Source organism: Mytilus californianus, unplaced genomic scaffold, assembly GCF_021869535.1.
Source record: "Mytilus californianus isolate M0D057914Y unplaced genomic scaffold, xbMytCali1.0.p SCAF_7, whole genome shotgun sequence".
Lineage (NCBI taxonomy): Eukaryota > Metazoa > Mollusca > Bivalvia > Mytilida > Mytilidae > Mytilus > Mytilus californianus.
The window spans coordinates 22,030,603-22,052,032 of record NW_026262723.1 but is presented as its reverse complement, the minus strand read 5'-3'; the positions used below and the strand labels follow the sequence as shown (position 1 = coordinate 22,052,032).

The 21,430-nt window shown below is 30.7% G+C and overlaps 1 protein-coding gene across 10 annotated transcripts in view; it reads right to left on the bottom strand.

Annotated features, from left to right (window-relative positions):
- The window catches only part of LOC127707660 (uncharacterized), a 266,798-nt gene that overhangs the window by 28,060 nt on the left and 217,308 nt on the right, over positions 1 to 21,430 (bottom strand). The window contains exons 1-8 of one of the 10 annotated variants that reach the window (XM_052212307.1): positions 12,464 to 12,600; positions 10,926 to 10,999; positions 10,270 to 10,431; positions 7,225 to 7,347; positions 6,524 to 6,565; positions 4,037 to 4,174; positions 2,607 to 2,726; positions 305 to 407 (exon numbers count right to left, since the gene is read on the bottom strand). The exons of 5 other annotated variants lie outside the window; for them this stretch is intronic. In XM_052212307.1, the coding sequence (XP_052068267.1) occupies positions 305 to 407; positions 2,607 to 2,726; positions 4,037 to 4,174; positions 6,524 to 6,565; positions 7,225 to 7,347; positions 10,270 to 10,431; positions 10,926 to 10,983 (746 nt within the window). In that variant the 5' untranslated portion in view covers positions 10,984 to 10,999; positions 12,464 to 12,600. Of the gene's footprint in view, positions 1 to 304; positions 408 to 2,606; positions 2,727 to 4,036; positions 4,175 to 6,523; positions 6,566 to 7,224; positions 7,348 to 10,269; positions 10,432 to 10,925; positions 11,261 to 12,463; positions 12,601 to 21,430 lie in introns of those variants that run through there. 4 more of the 10 variants (XM_052212308.1, XM_052212302.1, XM_052212306.1 and 1 more) reach the window with 4 other exon arrangements.

The window sequence follows — 21,430 nt, the reverse complement described above, 5'->3', positions numbered from 1 at the left end:
TCATTGTTTGTAATTAATTAATTAACAGATAATCAATTGTGACCCGGTAGAATATCTGTTATCAAATTATATCAATTATCAAAAATAAAAACTCGTGCAGTCTCACTTTGAGAGTCAAATAGTACAACCTTATAAAGAAGAAACGGAAAATACCAATAGACAATTCAAAAGTGTATTGAATGCCAACAAAAAGACAAAAATCGACATAGAGACAAACAAAATAGTCTGCAAAACACTACAAAAAAACACTGATTTTTCTATTGAATTTTTGAATTTTTGGTAAAACAAACGACAATAAATTTACCTTTGTCTGCATACGAAAATGATGACCAGGATAATTAGTAATAATATGATTGTGCCTGTTATACCTACTGAGATACCAACAATTGCTCCAAGTTTGAATATTTCTGAAAGAGAAAACATCATTCACAAATTACATGCATGTTTATATATATGTAATGTAATTTTAAAGAAAAAAAAAGTTTTTATACGTATGATACAAATTTAAAAAAATGTAAATCAAAGAATAAAAATGACTCGAACGACATGGTAGAACAATTAGTACCTAAAAGATCATTATTATCAAACGCTGAGAAACAGATTCATAAGTTTTTTACATGCGCATTGATATGTATATTTTACCATGAAGCAAAACCAATGATATTGGACTATCCGAGGTTATCATGCACCAAATAGTTAACCTATTGACATAACTTGATTTATTATGCAAATTTAACCTAAAAAAAAAGCGATTCAGACGCGAGTTACATAAATAAAGGCAACAGTAGTATACCAGTGTTTAAAAGTCATAAATCGATTGAGAGAAAACAAATCCGGTTTACAAACTAAAACCGAGGGAAAGTAAATTAGAGTTATTTTCATTTGGATGAATTCTCTGATGATTGGTTAAATTTTGCAACAAACTGTTCATGCATATCTGTATTTCCCGTTTATTGCTTTGGGTATTACAAGTGGAGTTTAATCAAGAAAAATGTAAAAAAAAAAGCAACGAGGAAAACAGAACGATGTACTTTCGTTTTATAACAATCGCTCATATCCGAATGATCGGAAAAAGCAAGTATTGTAATAAAAAATACATCTTTGAAGGTATTAGTGTTAAATGGTTATAATTTTGGGGATTTATTTTATTGGTTTTTCTCTGTCTGTTTGTTTTACTTGATGATACTTCTGTTCGGTTTGTGATTAATGATACATCATGGTAGTTCTTTTAAATATAGTCTTTTTCTCTCTTTGTATAGCAAATTTTACCTTTACTGTAAAAAACAAAGTTTGTGTCTTACCGCCATAAAGACCAAACGGTCTAACATGTGATAGATATATAAACAGTACCTACCCTAATGATTTTCTAAAAAAACGAAAGATATTTATCCCTCTGACGTTCTTAACCCCGATTAAGAAATTTTAAATGGTAATCGTTGTAGTAAATTTCTGACGGCTTTTTTCTTTTCAATTAATAATTTTCTTTCCTTAATGAAGATATACTATCGGTCCCATGTTAGGAATTTTACATCTTTCAGTTTATTTTTTTTTTTAAATTAGTAGAAAAAAAAATAATTAATTTATATGAAAATATAGGTATTTATTTTAGTTTCATGATATCACTTTAATGTTTCGGCTATTCCGTTGTTTTCCTCTTATAGTTGAAGTGTTTCCCTCGGTTTTAGTATGTAACCCGGATATATTTTCTCTCAATCAATTTATGACTATTGAACAGCGGTATACTACTGTTGCCTTTATTTACAGGAATCAAATGTAAAAAATGGTATTTCACTTCTAGTGAGTAGTGGCAAAAGTATGTTTAAAGGAACAAGCAAAATAAGAACTCTTTTTCCAATTCTTTAGTTTTTAAATACACCTTTTGATACAGGATATATATAAGTATACTTTTGTTTTGAAATCGTCGCAGCTGGTATTTTTAAGTTTAATCAGCGAGAACCGGCAATACACAAGATTGTGTTGGTTCTTGTTTGTCTGTTCATGATGATACTCTTTGATATCGACTCTGAAGTGCCTCCGCAAAAATAAGAGTGTAAGAAAGGACGATATTTATACGGGCATATCAAGTCCTTTGATCTTGCTTAAATAACTTTTGAAAACTATGATAACCTACTGATTTGAAATTACATTCATAAATGCTATTTCTTTTGTAAGTGTTGTGTCTATCATAATATCCATAAATTATTTTGATTGCATTTTACTTTTTCACTCTAGGTTCTATGGAAATGGAAGAAAATCCAGAAAACGGGATTTTTTCATTCCGTCATATGTTTATCTACATCATGTACATGTCTGAAATCAAACACATCCTCAATGTTTGTCTTTTTTTTGTAGATTAGTGATTTTTCTCATGCACGTAACTATGTGGTAACAACAGCAAATCTTTTGCAGCAGGCAAAACTTATCTTGCTTCTGTGCGATTTAAAGCTTGGAATATGGTACAGAGACTTTTCAATCTTTAAAAACCATATAGCCTTTAACATTTTTTCTCTGTCATTGATTTATTGTGTTGTTGGGTTGCTTTTTCATTGGCGTTTTCATTTTAAGTATTTTCTCTGTTATAGATAAGTATTCACTCTTTATATTACGTTTTTTATTATATTCTCTGTCTTCTTTTCTTTTTTTCCTTTTTCGATTTTTGTTTCCGTTAATATCTTTGTTTTCATCGTTGTTATAACTGTCTGTGGTATCATTGTAATTTCTTGCGTCTAAAATAAAGAGTCTTCATTGTTTAAATTATTATTTTAAACAAACATATAGATTTCAATAATTTGTGAAAATTTAACATAATATTTTCATAAAAAACAATAAAAACAGCAATTTACCTTCAGTAGGATAGCTCAATGCCAATATAATTGAAATCCAAGGATGAATAAGAATCGAAACCGTTGAAGAGCGAAATGACCAAAAAACTTTATGATTAATGTAGGGATGTATTGTGGAAGTAGGATATCACTTGCTGGAATTTAATAAAAGGGTGTTACACTGCAAGCTCTTAATGGCAATTATAAGTATAAAGGAAAAGCAAAAGAAGAATTTTCCTTCTCATTTTTTGGGTGCTACATAGAGCTAATGATACAATTTACATAAGTTCATTTTTGTTGTGAAATCATCGCAGCTTGTATATTAAGGAACTATTATTGATTAACATTTTTCAAAATGACTTTGCGCAGTACAACATTCTGTTGGTCTCTGTTCATGGAGATGATCTTTAATATCTTCTCAGAAGTACAGCTGCCAAAATTAATGTCTAATGAGGAGCAATTTCTAAAAGGGCAGTAACTCATGATCTTGCTTTCACTAGCTGTGAAAATAGTTTGATACTATATCAATTAGAATCATTTTACATTTTCTAGGCTTTTTGTCGTCTTTAATATCCAAAGATGTTTCTAGTAATTTCTAATATATATACTATAATCACTGTTACTTTTGTTTTATTATTGTGAATCTCATGTGACGTTCATCTGCAATTCACCACAAACGAGCTTATACCTGAAACTCACGTGAACTAATTTCACATGAGTTTCACATGATTCTCATCTGGAACTCCGATTAAAACATGAAAAACGCATTTCATAAAGTTCAATTGAAATTCACATGAAAAATTACACATCTATTTCATGTTAATTTCAATTCATGCAAAATTCAAGTGGAAATGTTTACGTGATTTTCATGAATAAGCTAGTTTGATGTGAATTTCACGTGAGATTTGCCTGTGTATAGCACGGAGACTTGGTAAAAGCTTAGTAAAGTTTTCTAGCATGGATATATTGTGGTTTTGGATTGATGTTTCATTGACGTTTACCTTTTGTAAGTACATACTGTGGATTAATTTTTTATTCGTAGGGCACTCATTGTCGTTTATTTCGTTGGGAATGGTTAACAGCGTATTTAAATGATTAACCAAATGCAAATTCACTATAGGCATTATGCAGAATTAACACCAAGAAATTTAGTATTCACGAAGATATACGATTTCCCCAATCAACGAAAATTGGAACCAACGAAAACACTGTACTCAATTTCTTCATCATACGTTCTATTTTGGTTTTTTCGTCTTGTTCGCTTTCAATAACTCCTCCATTTTCTTTTCCATTCATATTTTCGTTTTCATCGTCTGAATCACTGGATGTAGCATCATCGTGCTTTTTTGAATCTACAAGAGAAAATACAGATTCACCACATATTCCTGAAAAGCTGCGGTTGTTGTATAAATGTTGTAATCAATGGACCATTCATTCAAACAACAGAATCATAAAACCAGAATTCAAAACCATTAAAATAAAGCGTATTCCTTTTTTGAAATTATATTGCTGTAGTCCACTGCAAAAGCCGGTGAAACAAGATTCAAGATGGATTGTAAGTCAAAATACTCTTGTGAAAATCTACAGTATTACACTATGTATGATTTTTGTTACATAATATGCGTAAATAACGTGAATTATTTACAATGTCGTTGTTAAATTACATTTTGCATTTTTCAAAAAATACAATGAATTCAATTTGAATAAAAGGGGAAGTTGCAAAATGTATGCTTCTGATTTTTATTTTGAAGGACAAATGAAATTGATTCCTGTCCTCTTATCGTAATATCGTTCTCTTTTTGAAATATGTAACAAACAATTTTCAAAAGATATATCCTCCGAATTTGAGTAACAGATATTATACAATTATAGCCTTGGTATGAGGTCGATACAAGGATATATTGACCTGAAAGAAGTATATCGACTGAGGACGAAGTCCGAGGTCGATATACTTCTTTGGGTCGATATATCCTGTATTGACCTCATACATAGGCTATAATTGTTATATTATTAATTTCCGACCATATTTGTATGAAAATCGTCGTTTGATTTTGTTGGAAATTTATAGATATCATATTGTCTCCTAGACAATAACAACATCTTAGTTGTTATTTCATTTATTTTTTATGTTTGTTTTTTAACATTCTTTGTATTTGAAGATTTTTTTTCTTCAAATAATGGATCAAATATAGTTTTAATAAAACTTTTAACAATATCATGAAATTCATTACATGACGTCACAAAGTATATCGGTTTTTAGATATTCTAAAAGTAACCGTGCAATATGCTTTTTGCTATGCAATATGCTTTTTGCTATCTGCCGTTTTCTATCTACCTTCGAAAATATAGTTTAACATGTGACTATCCCTGAACAAATCAAATTAGTTAAAATATACGAATTAATAGCATACCTTAATATAAAAATATAAGAGGTTATGTATTCTGTACTGTTATCCTGATTAAAACCAGAATCTCTTCTTTTATAGCACAGAACTCTTATCTACATAAGTAGATTATCTTATCTTCAATCAAACAGCTACTCAAATATGGAGATGTTATATTATTGGCAATGAGACAACTATCCACCAACGTTCAAGTGAAGTGGATTTTATCAATTATAGGCAACCATACGGTCTTCAACAATGAGAACAAACCCACACCGTATAGTCGGCTATAAAAGGCCTCAACATGAAAATTATGAAACAATTTAATTGGATAAACTAATGGACTATTTTACAAAAAAACAATTTGAGAACACAATATTTGACAGACATGAACCAACGGCAAGCAATGTACTACACGGTCCTGACTTGGAACAGGTACATACAGAATGTGGCGGGGTCAAATTAGTTAGCTGGCGTCAAACCCCCCCCCCCCCCTTTACCTGGCATAGTGGTGAAACATGTATGCTACCGCACTGCCATCAACTATGAGTAAAACTTAGAGGCCACGGGATTACAAAGTGTCAAACAATTCCAAAGAGAAAACTAAGGAATTTTTATTTTAAATTTTGACCTAATCAAATAAAATTAAATACAACTATACCAGACAACAAAAGCCACTACACTGAAGGCTCCTGACTTGGGACAAGTAAGTAAAGAAGGGGTGAAATATGGTTGTGAGCACCTTTTAATCACCCCTATCACTTACCTTGACAGTTTTGTAACAGCACAATACTAGACAAACGTGTATAAACCAGTTGAAAAAGTCTTGACTCATTGTATCGGTAATCAGCACCAAAACAAAGAGAAAAGACACTTAGAACTGACCAACAAGTGTTCGTAGTTGCTGAAATCTAGTTCAAAGTACAATTTCAACTAATAGATAGTAAAGTTTTTTCCCAGACTTTAAAGTAAGTCAGTACAAGTTCGAAACTCTTTTTGAAAGTATTATATGATCCCACATATTCCTACTCTCTCTAAATATAATGTGGTTCATAAGTGTTTCTCGTTTCTCGTTTTTTATATAGGCCCTTTATAGCTTGTTGTTCGGTGTGAGCCAAGGCTCTGTATTGAAGGCCGTACTTTGATCTATAATGGTTTACTTTTACAAATTGTGACTTGGATGGAGAGTTGTCTCATTGGCACTCATACCACATCTTCTTATATCTATGTAATATTTTTATGACCCCTCGTTTTATTATTGCTTCTTTTTCCATCATTATTATTTTTATTCCTTGTGGTACTTAGTCAACTTTTTACCTATATCATTTGCACTCCGCTTATGCCGATTCTGTAATTTTTCTGCAATAGAAATAGAAAACTGTTTAAATATAGAAAAAAGTGAAAATGTACAGAAAACGTAACGGTTTTTTTCTCTACTAGCTCTTAGGATAAATAAGAGCATATTGTTTTCTATTCATTGGCGTGGGAATGGATTAAAAAGTTAGGGGTAAACTTCTGAAAAATGACAAACAAATAGAAAGTGGAGGTGAAATGGGGTTTGGGGGAGGGGGGCAGATCTCCCAGGTAAGATTATATTATTAGTCATTTACTTGACTATTCGTATACATTGACAATCTGTAATCAATACTGATAAGCTTGCCATATTGACATTAGTGAATCATGTTTCTACAATACATTTTATATCTAAAGCAAAGCGTGGAAAACTAAAATAAAACATAACCAAACAATTAGAATAAAACAAAATTGTCTATGGCCAAGAATAGTCATGGTACAATGGCTACTAGCAGAAACGAAGATACAATGTTTATTTACTGAATGTAACATTTAACATTTGTCAAAAAAGTTGAAACGAAGCATTACAGACTTTTAGAAGTACAACTGAAACAGTTGTGTTCATAAATCCATATCCATATCGAGGATGGAACATTTGGTAACAAATTTAACTATATGTGCGCACATTGAAATATGATGTGAAGATTGGTTCGTTGTTTACTTACCGATAAAAACAGACAATAAATATCTGCAGTCTTTTTTCGTACAGCTGTTGTTTCTATTGCATTTTGTACATGGAAGCTTTGACTGCTCCACCAAACATTCCTTAGTTAAATTGTCATGCATGGCTGTATATTACGAATTCATATGAAATAATAAATTGATCGATATAACTCATGCAATTAAATAGTTGATATTTTTGGCTATACGAGATGTTGTTGTCCATTTGTTTGGTGTGTTTGGGCTTTTGATTTTTCCATTTGCTTTGGGCTTTTCGTTTTGGAGTTTTCCTCGGAGTTCATTTTTTTGTTGTTTTACTTTTTTATAACCTTACTCAATAACGTTTTACTTCAAATGTTTTTAACACTTGCACATGAATAATTAGCAGCAAAAACTAACAGCCAACACGTCGGTTTTCGACATTTTTTTCCAAAGTATATGTGTACCATTAGTTTAAGAGGGACTTTTACCAGTTGGCACTATAATTGTCAGGCAAAGAATTGAGTGTTAAAACACTTTGTAAATTGTGTGCGTCCGAAGAGCTTTTCGGGAATAGAATTAAAAATATAAAACAAACATATAATAATTAAATCCATCAGAGCTAAGCTTTGCCTTAGATAGCTGAACCAACAATTTCTAAATAATTTTACAACTTATCAACGGAGAAAAAATTCAACAAACGTATTTTTCAAATCATGTGAGTAACTTATCACTAATCACTGTTAGATAATGAAATAACGCTTTGTATATTTTATGCGTCATATGCGCTTTTTATTTTAGTTTATCTGCATCAGAACGCTCATAGTAAAAAAAAATCAAATCGTGTATAATTATTGATAAAAAGATGGAAAACGAAATAAACGATCCTAAATTCATATTAAGTCTATCTTGATAATCTTTTGTATGCTTTTGTGTGTCTTTGTAATGCGGGATTTTTTTTCTAGGAACTGTCGGTTTTTGGTGATTTGTGTTGTCTGTTGTAATTCCTGTTTTACTTGTGAAATATGATACCCGTATACATGTATAAGTCATAGTCCAAATGTGATACAGCATAAGTCGTGTCTAGGCTAAACATTTGTAATTCTATGTGACTTTTAATCCAGAGCAGTAACAGAAATTCTTTCTTCGTCCAAAAATTTATCCTTTTCAAAACATAGACAAAGATGACAGGGTAAATTTCCCAATTATTCATTTGCACATGGCCATTTTCTAAATATCCTTCAATCTCTACTAAAATTCACAGCATCACAGTTTCATGTGTGTTCTCTTGACTTTTAAATTTTGGTTTATTTTATGAATTTTACCAATATTCTGACATATTGCCGAACATGTGTTCAAAAGTGGGAAAACCCGTGACAAGGAAACAATAGAAAAGTGTCACTCCTTGTGAAAGAGGTGACAAAATCAAAATAATATAGTTTTTAATAACATAGTCCTTTTTAAGTTGCAGTGTCCCTTATATACTTATTCTCTAAAAATAGCATTTCGAGCGCACCGGTCTGCTAATTGTCATGATCACTTACAATATACACATATTGTCTTTGCGTCAATGTAATATTACAAAGTAATGTCTTTTTAGAAAAAAACATATTAAAGGAAAAAAAATTAAAAAATAGATTATCCGTAAAAAGATTTTCACTGTTTTGTTCAATTCTAAGAATAAGTCGTTTCAAATTTTGTTCATATATGTTCAGTCTTTTTGATTTATTTGCATTAAATGTTTACATCAGAATAACTGGCATGTTCTAGTGAAGAATACAGCCAGTAAATCAATTAATTGAAAATGATACTCGAGGAATATATTCGCAAATCAACGTTTTAAACGAATTTGTATTATTACTTTTTAGCAGATTGTTTTCTTGCGAAGAAAGACATGCTAAACCATTAAAAATATATATCGGAAGTTTGTCCGATAGTATCACCATTCTAGTAGCCAGAACTTCGATGATTTGCTTTTCCAAAATATTTGAAATTATTTAAAATTAAGGAATATATCTCCCTCATGCAAACCTCTGATTCCTGTGGCTATTCTCGTTGTCCTTTTTCTTAGCACTTCATTTTTAAATAAGTTTTGGATTTTCAAATATTTTGGCCTCGAGCATCACTGAAGAGACATTCATGGACTTAATGCACATCAGGTGTAGAAAAATTGGTACCATTAATGTTGTTTTATTATGAGTAAAAGGAGATGCATGGAAACATCTGACAGCAAACCTTCGATTTCTAGCGTCTTTCAGATTCAAATAAAATGGAGTTCATTTTGGACAGGGGTGATCTTCGGTAAAAATTGTTTATAAGACATGTAAAATTTGCAACATTGTTTCAAAATTTTCTTCAAAATAATTACAACGACGGTTCCAATGTTACTGCACCAGATTCACATTTCTACCATTAATGTTATTTCAGTGCTGATCGAGACCAAATCATTTTCAAATCCAAACCTTAACACAAATATTGAAGAACAAACTTAACAAAAAAGGACATAAAAAAGGCAACAGTAGCATAAATCGATTAAGCGAAAACAAATCCGGGTCACAAACCAAAACCGAAAGAAAGACATCAACTATAAGAGGAAAACAACGGAACAACAGAAATACTGAACTGCTACAAAAACAAACACCGACAGACATAGAAACGGACTATTTGATACCAACTGCCATATTCTTGACTTGTTACAGGACATTTTAAGAAAAAATTGATATAAAGTATATAATATTTCTAGCTTGTTATTTGAACCTCCGTTTGTTGTTTTCATATAACGAAAACTTAAATGAATATGTTGGTTGTCATCTATTTTTAGATAGAGAAAAACGTTGTTCTATTTTTACTTTTTCAGTGGATTAATTTTCCTTACTTTTTAATCTTTTAATGAAGCACAGAATGTTAAATTCATAATTTTCTTAAACGAAAGTTTGTTGAAACACTTATCAGACCCAGCAATATATCACCCTTTGAAATCGTGTTGTTTTATTTTACTTTTATTCATGTTATTTGTAAAGTATTTAATGAACGTAGTTGTATTGATTAATATTTATCAGTAATATGCTTACCGCTATGAATCACCATCTTTATAATTTCCATGCAGCTTTTTTCGTTATGGCTGTTTCTGAAAATGCATGAAAACAACCCGTCGACGCCATTATATCCTTTGCAATGCCAATTTACTGTGTTCACTACTATACCTACTTTTGAATGATAATTCGAAATTATTCCTGGAAGTCAAAATATAAATATAAGACTTTAAACTATTCATGAACAACTTTTTTCTAGGATTTCATATCTTCTTAATTCTTTCATTCAGGTAATTCCTAACTTGTTATTCAAATTTATAGAACGCAGTTTTACTTATTTTAGTGTTAATCAATTTATAAACAAAACAAAACAAAATATATAAAATTTGGGTTTATTTGATTAAGCTAAGTATTTGGTACAAAACAGAATTGGTAGTGACATGTAAATTTAAGGAATTGTAGTAGATATTTATTTCAGGACAACTTGGTAGAAAATATTCATACAAATTGCTTCAAAATTCGCAAAATTCTTTTACTTAACATTTTACCTCTCTTCTGTTATCTTTAATTGCTTTTGAAAGGTTGTAGTATTTTGTGTTTTCTGTGTAAATCATTTTCCGGTTGCCATAAAGGTACTGGACAATTTCGGTTTGCACGTTTAAAACATGAAAATTTTTTATAATCCATTTACTCACCTTTTCCATGAATTCCAATTAATACGTGGAAAATAACACCACAAGAAAGAATGTTCATATTCCAGAGGATAGACCTAAGAGATAAATAAGAACGATGGTACATATATCATATTTAAAAATGCAAATGAAATTTGTACCGTGTGATTTCCGAAAGTTGAAAAAAAACTTGATTAATAGGAAAGCGTAGGAAGTAAAACAATCATGAAGTACTTCGTCTAATGCGGAGGAAAACGCTCATGTAAGTAGTAAGAGTTAAACGGAAAAATACCCTACTTACAGCAATTATATTCTACTTCTTAGGACACTTGTAATTGTTTGAACTTTGGCCACTTTTTTCAAATTAAACCTAAATGTATAGATTATTTTTGTCTTTAATGTGTCGTTCGGTTTCTGTTTAATTGACGTCTAAATCCATGAATCTATATTCTTGTATATTATTTAGTCTTTTGAAGTAATCTCATTATGTTATTCAGAATTATATGTGATTATATACCGTGATTCTATTCCAATCATTTTGATAAAACTATGTTTTAATTTTTACAGCCTTTTTAGATGCAATGAATAAGTTTCTTTTTTATTATCGGAAAATGAGTTGTGTATTTTTCATATTAATCTTCACATGTTTCAACTTACAACTCTAAAATATGTTAATAAATAGTGTATTTTACATCTGGTTAATTGATATGAGAAAAATACTCCCGTTTTAAATAATTTAGAGGCAAGCCGTCATTTACATATCATTGTGTAAAAAGGTCTTTTTGATTCATTAATATGTTGCATCCTACATGTCCATCTGACTATGGATAAAAGTGCGTATCACAAAGTTTCCTTTTCTCCCCTTCTTAAAGTCATGATTTGAAAGTCACGTCATTGGAGGGGTGTTATATTTCGTGTGAATTATACGATTCAATTTTGCTTATTCAGATTAAGTCTATGGTGGTCTTTGGTTTATCCAAACCGTCAAATTTGGAAAATTATTCAAAACCAGGAATTTATCTCCCTCTTGCAAAGCTCTGATTCCTTGTTCGGATTTAGCTTTACTTTATGTCTATTTTTATTTGATTTGCTCTTCAAAGATTGTATAAGTTTGTTTTTGGTTTTCAAATATATTGGCCACGAGCAATACTGAAGAGACATTAATTGTCGAAATGCGCCACTGGTATAATTAAATTAGAACCGTTTATGGTATTAAAATTGAAACTGGTCTGTTTGTTATCTCTTTGCTTATATCTTAATTCCTACATTTCGACTCAAATATTCAATATTTGAATATATAATATATATTGGCCACGAGCAATACTGAAGAGACATTAATTGTCGAAATGCGCATCTGGTATAATTAAATTAGAACCGTTTATGGTATTAAAATTGAAACTGGTCTGTTTGTTATCTCTTTGCTTATATCTTAATTCCTACATTTAGACTAAAATATTCAATATAAAAGTGCCAACCATTTATTTTTAAAAACTTCCGTATGAAATACAAAATTATTAACCATTTGCATTTATAAGTTCAGTAGGAAATACAAAATTGCTTACCATTAATGTAAAAGTTCCTTACAAAATACTAAACATGTTATCATCAGCCTTCATAGTTTTTTTGACAATTACACTAAAAGCTTCATGGCTATTAAAAACAAACAACAACAAAAACATTTGGAATAATTCCAAATGATAGGAACAAACTTAAAATGGTAATGTTTTTATACTTCCTCATTGCTTTATATGGTCGTTAAAAAAATGACAAGTAGAAGTAACTATTCCTATGTGTTTCGATCATATTTCATAACAGTTTATCGGTGTCATATTGTAATTTCTCCAACAGCAAATGGATGTACTGAACTGTGCATGAAGATGAAAGCATTCAATCTTAATTTGCAATATACTTAGAATAAAGACATACCGAAATTATGAAAAAAGAATCAACTATAATGATTTGAAAAAATGAACAGTTAGAATAGAAATAATGTATAGCAAATTTCAAGTAGGACATATATCGATTAAAATAACCCGTATGATACAAATCGCAGTGACGCTTATTTTCTGAAAAAATTGAGGTATGGCAGATACACGAAGTAGTTTCGATATCGACGACATCGACGATATTTTATCGATATCAATATGCATATTTTACTATATACACAAAATCAGCCGTCGATATCGATTCATTGTTTTCAGTCAAATGCTATACCTGGCACGTTTCTTTTGAAAATCTGTTTAACTTGTCGATATCGAATAATTATGTTCCAAATGTCTATCTGCTTCAGTTATCTATATAGTCAACTTAGTTTCTCTTGGTTCGTCTGTTTCAGATGTCGATATTGACAAGATGAGGACAGCGATTCGATATCGACTTTTTATGTACTAAATGTCTACCTGCTACAGTTATCTATAGGGACAATAGAGTTTCTTCTGGTTCGTCTGAATAAGATGTCGATATTGACAATATCATCGATATCCAGTCGATATCGACAAATTATGTTCCAACAGTTGTTATCTATTTAGATAATTTAGTTCCTTCTGGTTCGCATATTTCAGATGTCAATATCAACGATATCAGCGACATCTAGTCAATATCGACAAATTATGTTCCAAATGTCTATCTGCTACAGTTATCAATTGTAATAATATAAGCAACACGACGGGTGCCACATGTGGAGCAGGATCTGCTTACCCTTCCGGAGCACCTGAGATCACCCCCAGTTTTGGGTGGGGTTCGTGTTGCTTAGTCTATTATTTATCTGTTTGTCTTTTTATTTTTTGGCCATGGCGTTGTGAGTTTGTTTTCGATCTATGAGTTTGACTGTCCCTCTGGTATCTTTCGTCCCTCTTTTATCTTTATAGACCATTTAGTTTCTCTTGGTTCTTCGTTTTTTTATGTCGATATTGACAGTTTTAACACTATCATTTCCATATCAACATTTTACAATGTTCTTTCTAATTTGTTTCTCTATCAATTTCATTTAGTTAGTTTACGTACCTCAATTAATGAGACAACAAACCACCAGACACAACAGGAAGACAATGTAAACAACAAAAATAGGTCACCGTGCTGTGCTGTCTTCGACAAATATGACCACTAAATGTCAATTACTTCAAATGGTAAAAAAAAACCATTCTGATTTATGTAAACATGATAAACGAAAATTAAATATGGCAGATAACAACCAAAGACAACCACTGAATCAAAGAGGTACAGAGAAGGATCAGTCTCATTGAGAATTTGTATTTTTTAAACATGTTGACGAGTGCTAAGCTAGTTCACTTAAATCTGGGACGGTGGTGTTTCCTCAAGTCATAAATACAAAAAAAAAAAAAATCAGTTGGAAAAGGATTGATAAATAAGATCAGCACAAAGAACATCAAAAATCAAAATAAAAGAGTGCCGATATTATAGTACTCGAAGCCATTGAAATAAAAGAGGGACGAAAGATAAATAAATTAATTGAAATTTAATCCAATCCTGTTTTTCCCGCTTGAAAAATGCAATAAACTTAGACTTTAGATTGTTGGTCTTGTTAGTTTTGTATCTGTTTAACCTAGTTATCCGGTAATGTACCATGTCAACGTTATACAACGATATAAATAAAATTGTTTAAGGATACAGTTATTCGGTTTTTTTCCTTTCACAAAACAGTAATTTGGAGAGCTGACCACTTGCCTCCTCAGTTCTTTGGTCCATAGATTGTTGTTCTTTGCTCTTCTTTTTCTTTGATCTGTAAACAAATATGTAATAATTTTGAATATAAAAAAATGTTAAAAATGTTACTTTTAACATTTTGACACTTAATATACTACAAACGCATACAAATGGTTGTGAAAAAAATGCAACCACAATACCGTGAAACTTATTTAAAACCTTACCGTCGGCATAATTTATGACGAAACATTTTTTTTGAATTTTCAAAATTTAACGGTTAACTTTTTTTTAAGTCTCTTATAACCAAATTTATGTGATTAAAATTATTTAAAAAGATTAATATCACTAGATAAAAGCAATACAGACATACATATAAAATAATATTATATTAAAAAGATGATATTTTCTAAACATTTTTTTTTATTTCAATTTAACGTTTATTTGTGGCCGTCATCTTTGAATGGGCAGTACTTTAATGGTTTACAATGAAACATACATAGACAAAAAATAAAAGCAATTGTTTCAATGATCTCCTTTATTTCTTATTAATCTTTTAATTTTTTAAAATCGTAACTCAGTCATTGATATCTTTCACAAAACGCCTTTTTGAAATGTCATTAGAAGTGAATTATTTGATTATTGGTCATAATGTCGTACTTTTCGTCGCTCGTTCTTGTTATTCATCGCTAACTTGAATTTATCGGTCTTCCCTCCGACTCTATTACTCAGCGCAGCTCTCAAAACTATATAATTTGACGTGGAAACGTAAGGGAATTATTTAACATGTTAAGGACGCAAAGCTGAAAGTGTTTGTGGACTTTAGGTATCCCTGGCAAGTAATAATATTTAGAGATTACGAATTTATAAAAACTAGCCTTACATTATACCTCTCATTTGCTTTTTGTTTGTGTTTTGCATCTGAGATATCGAATTGTTTTGAGTATTTTCTGTGTCAATGTTTGTTTCCAGTTGTCATTATATATGTGTTATCAAAATTTCGGTTGTCAAGGAAGTTTAAAACTTGAAAAGTTCGTATGGTTCATCCCCTCACCTATTCCATGAGTTTCAGTTAAAATGTGAAAAAAAAACAACCAAGTAAAGACTGTCCTTATTTCAGAGGTTTGACCTAGAATAATAAGTAATAACCGTTATGATTCATATATCATTTTGTTAAAATGCAAATAGAATTCGTAATATGTGTTTTTCAAACTTCCGTTAAACTTGTTATATAGGAAAGTGTAGGTTTATTAAAAACAATCATGAAGCGATTGTTGTAATGCGGAGCTAACGTTGATGTAAACTGTAATCCTATTGGTAATAGTTTATTTCATTTCCACAACGAGAAAATACAATGCTTCATCAAAACTGCATTTTTTATTAGTGAATTGTCTTTTTTCAGTTCATAAGGATATTTGTTTTAGTTGTCAACACTTAAAACAATACACCCTAAATGTATTATACGACTATTGTCTGTAATATGTAGTTATATTTCTGTCTCGCTGGCTGTATCTATGAGGAATTTATTGACGTATAAAACCACATATTGTACTTATATGATGTAGTCTCTTTAACTAATCTTACTTATTTTATTAATTCGAATTTTATGTGATAATGGTTGATAATCGTGATTATATTTCATTATTTTTGGCAATCCTTTGTTATAATAGTTTTACAGCCTTTTCGTATGTAATGGATACATTTTTTTTCATATTCTCTGAAACTGAGTGTAACAGTCTTTAAAGATTAATTTCTCCAAAACTACTAAATGGATTTTTAAAATCTTGAATTCATTTTAAAGCCGAAATATTACCCTTTCCTAATCCATAATAGAGTTATTTTTAGTAATCAATTTAAACGATATATCTCATTAACAAAATAAATAATTTGGCATGATATATGGAGAGTTTTACAAAATAATGTTGCAACCAAGAAAAGCTAACAAATTACAATGCAAAATTCTTCATAATATTGTATATATTCTAAAGAAAGCTATAAACAATTCCATACGTCCAATGGATTTTGTCACTTTTTTAAGAATAACTTAGAAACACTAGTGTTTCTTTTTTTCGAATTGTACACATAAAGATGATGTATGGTTAGATATTTTTTAAAAGATAAATTCATTTCGCGAAAATAATTGTAGCGAAACAATACAAATATCGGAGGTATCAATTATTTTAGGTGTTTTGAATGAATAATATGAATTGACGGTAATTGTACATACGGTTTTTTTAACAGGTAAATGTTTGATGTGGAAAGAAAGGAACATTTTAAAGTATCAAAAGAAAAAAAAAACGACAAAACAAAAGAATGTGAAATTAATTCTTAAGGAATGTACGGAAATATTTCACAGGTAAGCATAAGTAACTATCATTTTACGAACATAGTTAATTTTTTAGCTAATTGTGCTCCTCTAATTTTATGTTTTTATTAAGATATTCACTTTATGTCTTCAATGTTTAATTTCGTTTTTGCTTTTTAATGACTTATTATTTGGCTTTAAACCATTGTTGATGAATTATTTCAACGCATACCTGATCTTAAGGTGTAATACCACCAAATCATAGTACGTCACATCCGGTTGCATACGAAAAAGGGTCGAAAAAAAAATTTCCCTTGAATTTGACAATTATAGGAAATTAATCCTACATTTCATTGCAGTAAAACAATTCTGGGTCATAAATATATATCTTGGGTGTTTCAGAGCACCAATATTTTTTTTTATTTGTGTTTCTATAGAATATTTACTGAAGCTTGTACACAGGTAAAAAAGAGGTGAAAATTTGATTGGTTAACTTCCAGTGATGGTTATTTTCTTATATGCAATGAAATGATATGTGAAATTTTGTCTTTAGTACTGGACAGGATAAAACTTAACTCATGCCAAATATTTCTTTATTTGAAACAAAGATAAATTATGCACAATCTTTTTCAAATTTAACAAAGACTAAAAGGGGGAAATCAATGGTGGTATACCACCTAATATTGGAAGCTGCACATGCATCTTTGACCTTGTGAGTACTCTCAATTGTTAAAATTTCATGTTTTTTAAGTAAAATATTACAAAAAATGAAATATTCTGAGTGGATATAAGAAGACAGAGCAAGCCATACTCAGTGTTTTTAGGGGACTTTTTCTCCTTATTTCTTATATTCTGCTATAATAGAAAACTTTTTTCTAAGTGATACTTTAATAACTATATAATTATAAGTAAATGAAATTATTTTTGAAGCAGTTACAACAAATTATTCACTAAAAGGGAAGCTTTTTATGTCCCTATCTGGAACGCGGCGTAAATTCAAGTTTTACGTAAGGACTTATTGACACCTCCCTGTTTTCAGCAAACTGTTGGTTAGTTCATTCAGCTTTAATACTTCAATAACTCATTTATTATAACATTTCTATCATAAATGAGTGAAAGTAACCCAAAAACATTTATTTGTTGGCCTAAAAATTTGAAATTTTGCGGAAATGAGAGGTAAACATGGACCAAAAGAGACCTTATAATGAAGACAAAGAGGTCCATTAGTGGTATTTATCATCCTGAATACATCTTTTGTATCATATTCAATGTTTATAGGCAGATGAGATAAATAGTTGATCATTTATTGGACCACACTATATTCCCTCATGATGCGGCTTGATTTTGATTTTTCGAAGAAATTTTGCTCGAATCGCTGTATATGATGTCTTACATTATACTAGATTTTTCTCAAACTATTGAACTGATTATGACAAAACTTGACAGTAATGCTTGAAATAACCAGTATAACAAAGGAAAAAATCACATTTAGTTTATTCAACAAAAAAGTCTTCTTTATGTGTAATACCACCAAATCATAGTACGTCACATCCAGTTGCATCCGAAAAAGGGTCGAAAAAAATATTCCCTTGAATTTGACAGTTGTTGGTAACTAATCCTTCATTTCATTGCAGTAAAAAAAATTCTGGGTCATAAACATATATCATGAATGTTTCAAAGCACCATTATTTTTTATTTGGTGTTTCTATAGAATATTTTGGAAACTTGTGGTTACATGGTTACTAAAGCTTGTACACAGGAAAAAAGGGGTGTAAATTTGATCGGTTAACTTCCATATTATTTCTTTATTTGAAACAAAGATGAATTCTGCACAATTTTTTGAAAAGTGCAATTTTAACAAAGACTAATAGGGAAAATCAACGCTGGTATTACACCTGAATTTATGTGATTATATATACTGTATATACTACTAACTGCACTTACGATTACATATGTCTATATAATATTACTATAAGTACTCACCACTAGCAGCAAATTAATTTCTATAGTCCTGTAGTATAGAGTTAGCACTCTTTCTGCCCTTGTATATTTCCACATAATCCATCTTAAGTTTTAAAATAATCAAGATTCGAAAAAACAATCACCTTTTACCATGATACACGTGCAGGGGCTAGTCATCCATTGAACGGCGTGGTTCTTGAAAATGACATGTTGTGACTTACGCTTGAGTTGTTAAGCGTAGCACGAGGAATTTAAATTGAATACATTGATAATGTATCTATGTCAAATGTGTTTGAAAAAAGTGAAATATTAGAGTATAATTTGACTTGTTATTTTTTAATATTTTGTTATCATTGAAATATGTCGTTTGTTCCTCTGGTTTAAATGCAGAATGTAATAAAGCAATGCTCCTTATGTTTGATTTCCCGGCATTCCAAGGGATATTGTATAACAGAGGAAATTTGAATAAAAGGATTGATCAGTTTAAAAAAAAAGAATATTTTTACGCTCCTGGATTGTCAATCAATTTCAACTCCTAATTTCTACTGTAAATGTTTTGTGTCATATACATATTCATGAACTTTTCCTGTTTAGGAAATTCCTTTACCGAAAGATCTGAGCATTTATGTAGATAAAATAGTCAACGAAAATGATGGCCGATGGACAGTTGTTGGATTTATTGTCGAAGATAGATTGAGGCAAATGGATTTAACTGGACAGGTTAAATCCTTCAAGTTTACCTTGACCGTTAATGTTCTTCCGTCTATCCGTCATATGCCTTTCGTTCGTCCGTCACATTTTCGTTTCCGCACTCTTACTTTAATTTGCCTCAAACAAATTTTATGAAACTCATTCACAATGCTTACAACCAAAACTCACAGAAAAATTTTAGATTGTGGCAATGAGGCATTTACCGTTCTAGAGTAATGCCCCGTTATAACTTGGAAAATCGCATTTGTTTTTTTTTTTTCATTTCCGCGCTTAAAACCTAAGTTTTTCTAATCCGGATTTCATGAAACTCATACACAGTGCTAACAATCAAAACTTGCATACAGAGTTTGAATTTGGGCAGTGAATCACGTACAGTTCTAGAGTTAAGCCCCTTTATGACTTGTAAATTGCTAACTTTTTAGTTTCCGCACTCTGTCTTAAGTTTGTATCGTCCAAATTTTGTGAAACTCCTACACAATCCCCAGAACCACAACACGAAGACAGATTTCGAATTTGTGTTGTGAGTCATTTACCGTTCTAAAGTTATGCTCTTTTTTTAACTTGGAAAATTCCAAAGCTTGAGCGGGTGCATTCGCGTCCTCAGATACATTCTTCTTTGATTTAATCATTGTTATGTGATATGGACTTTTTTGGAATTATTGCTAAATATCTGTAGCAAAATATCACTAGATTTCAGCAATTTTCGGGATTTAATCCTGTGACTGTGTGTTACAAATTCATTGAAAATATCCTTGCACTGTTTAAGGATAAAACTCCTTATCGCCATGATGAAATTCCAATTTTGAGGAGTTTCATAACTAGAATACGGTAATGAATTCTATTTAGCACAACGGACAGACGGATTAGGTACCGGTCGGCACAAACTATATCTGCTTAATAGATTAACCGTTTGAAAACATCATCTCAAATTTCAATATTGGACAAAATGGATTACTTATGTCAAGTTTCATTTTGAGGATTTATCCGGGTTTGCTGTGGTTTCCGGATTCTTGTTTTAGGATAATTGATATAGTATGTAATTCTGATAAGTGATCATTGCTTATTTCCGTAAATTGCAAAAAAATAAGATAATGCATGTTTCATAATTATGTATATAAAATAAGTGATGTTTTATTTTGATGTTTAATGGCAGCTGACCGCTGATTTAACAGAGTTTGAGTCGAAAGAATTTGCGTCTTTTTTTCAATGGGAAGCTCTTGTAGAGAAATCAATAACTCCCCATTTTGTAATTTCTAAAGCATGGCAGTTATTGTACGGTAAGATGTCACTGAGTGGAAGTTGTAGTACGGGCAGGATCCTCCCCTTCTGGAACACATGAGATCACCTCCATTTTCGAGGTTCGTCTGTAGTTTTCTATTTTGTGTTCTGTGTACTGTTGTTTTTCTGTTGCTCTTTTTCATTTTAAGCCAGTGCGTTGTCAGTTAGTTTTTGACTTATGAGTTTGAATACCCCTTTCGTATTTTTCGCCAATCTTAGAAACATCTTAAAAGAAAATTGCATAGGCAGACATATGGAACATTACACAATAAAGGTTGTTTGACTGATAGTACCCTATGCGCTAAGCTTAGCTGCAGTTAAGTATAATCAATTATCATTAATCGTAACTCACGTGGTTCACATGCCAGTGTTCTAAAGCGGCGGTGTCTTAATTCCATTAATTTATATAACATAATGTTAAAAATGATCTGAATAGCAAATACATTTTTAATATACATGTATCGTTACTTTCTGTATTATTCTGATATTTCTGCATTGTGCCTACATGTCATAATTCAGTTATGTACAATATGAAATTAAAGACAGTCTAAACTTTAAACATTAATTGCAATACAGGTAAATGAACTTTAAAACAGATTGTCATAAAAAAATA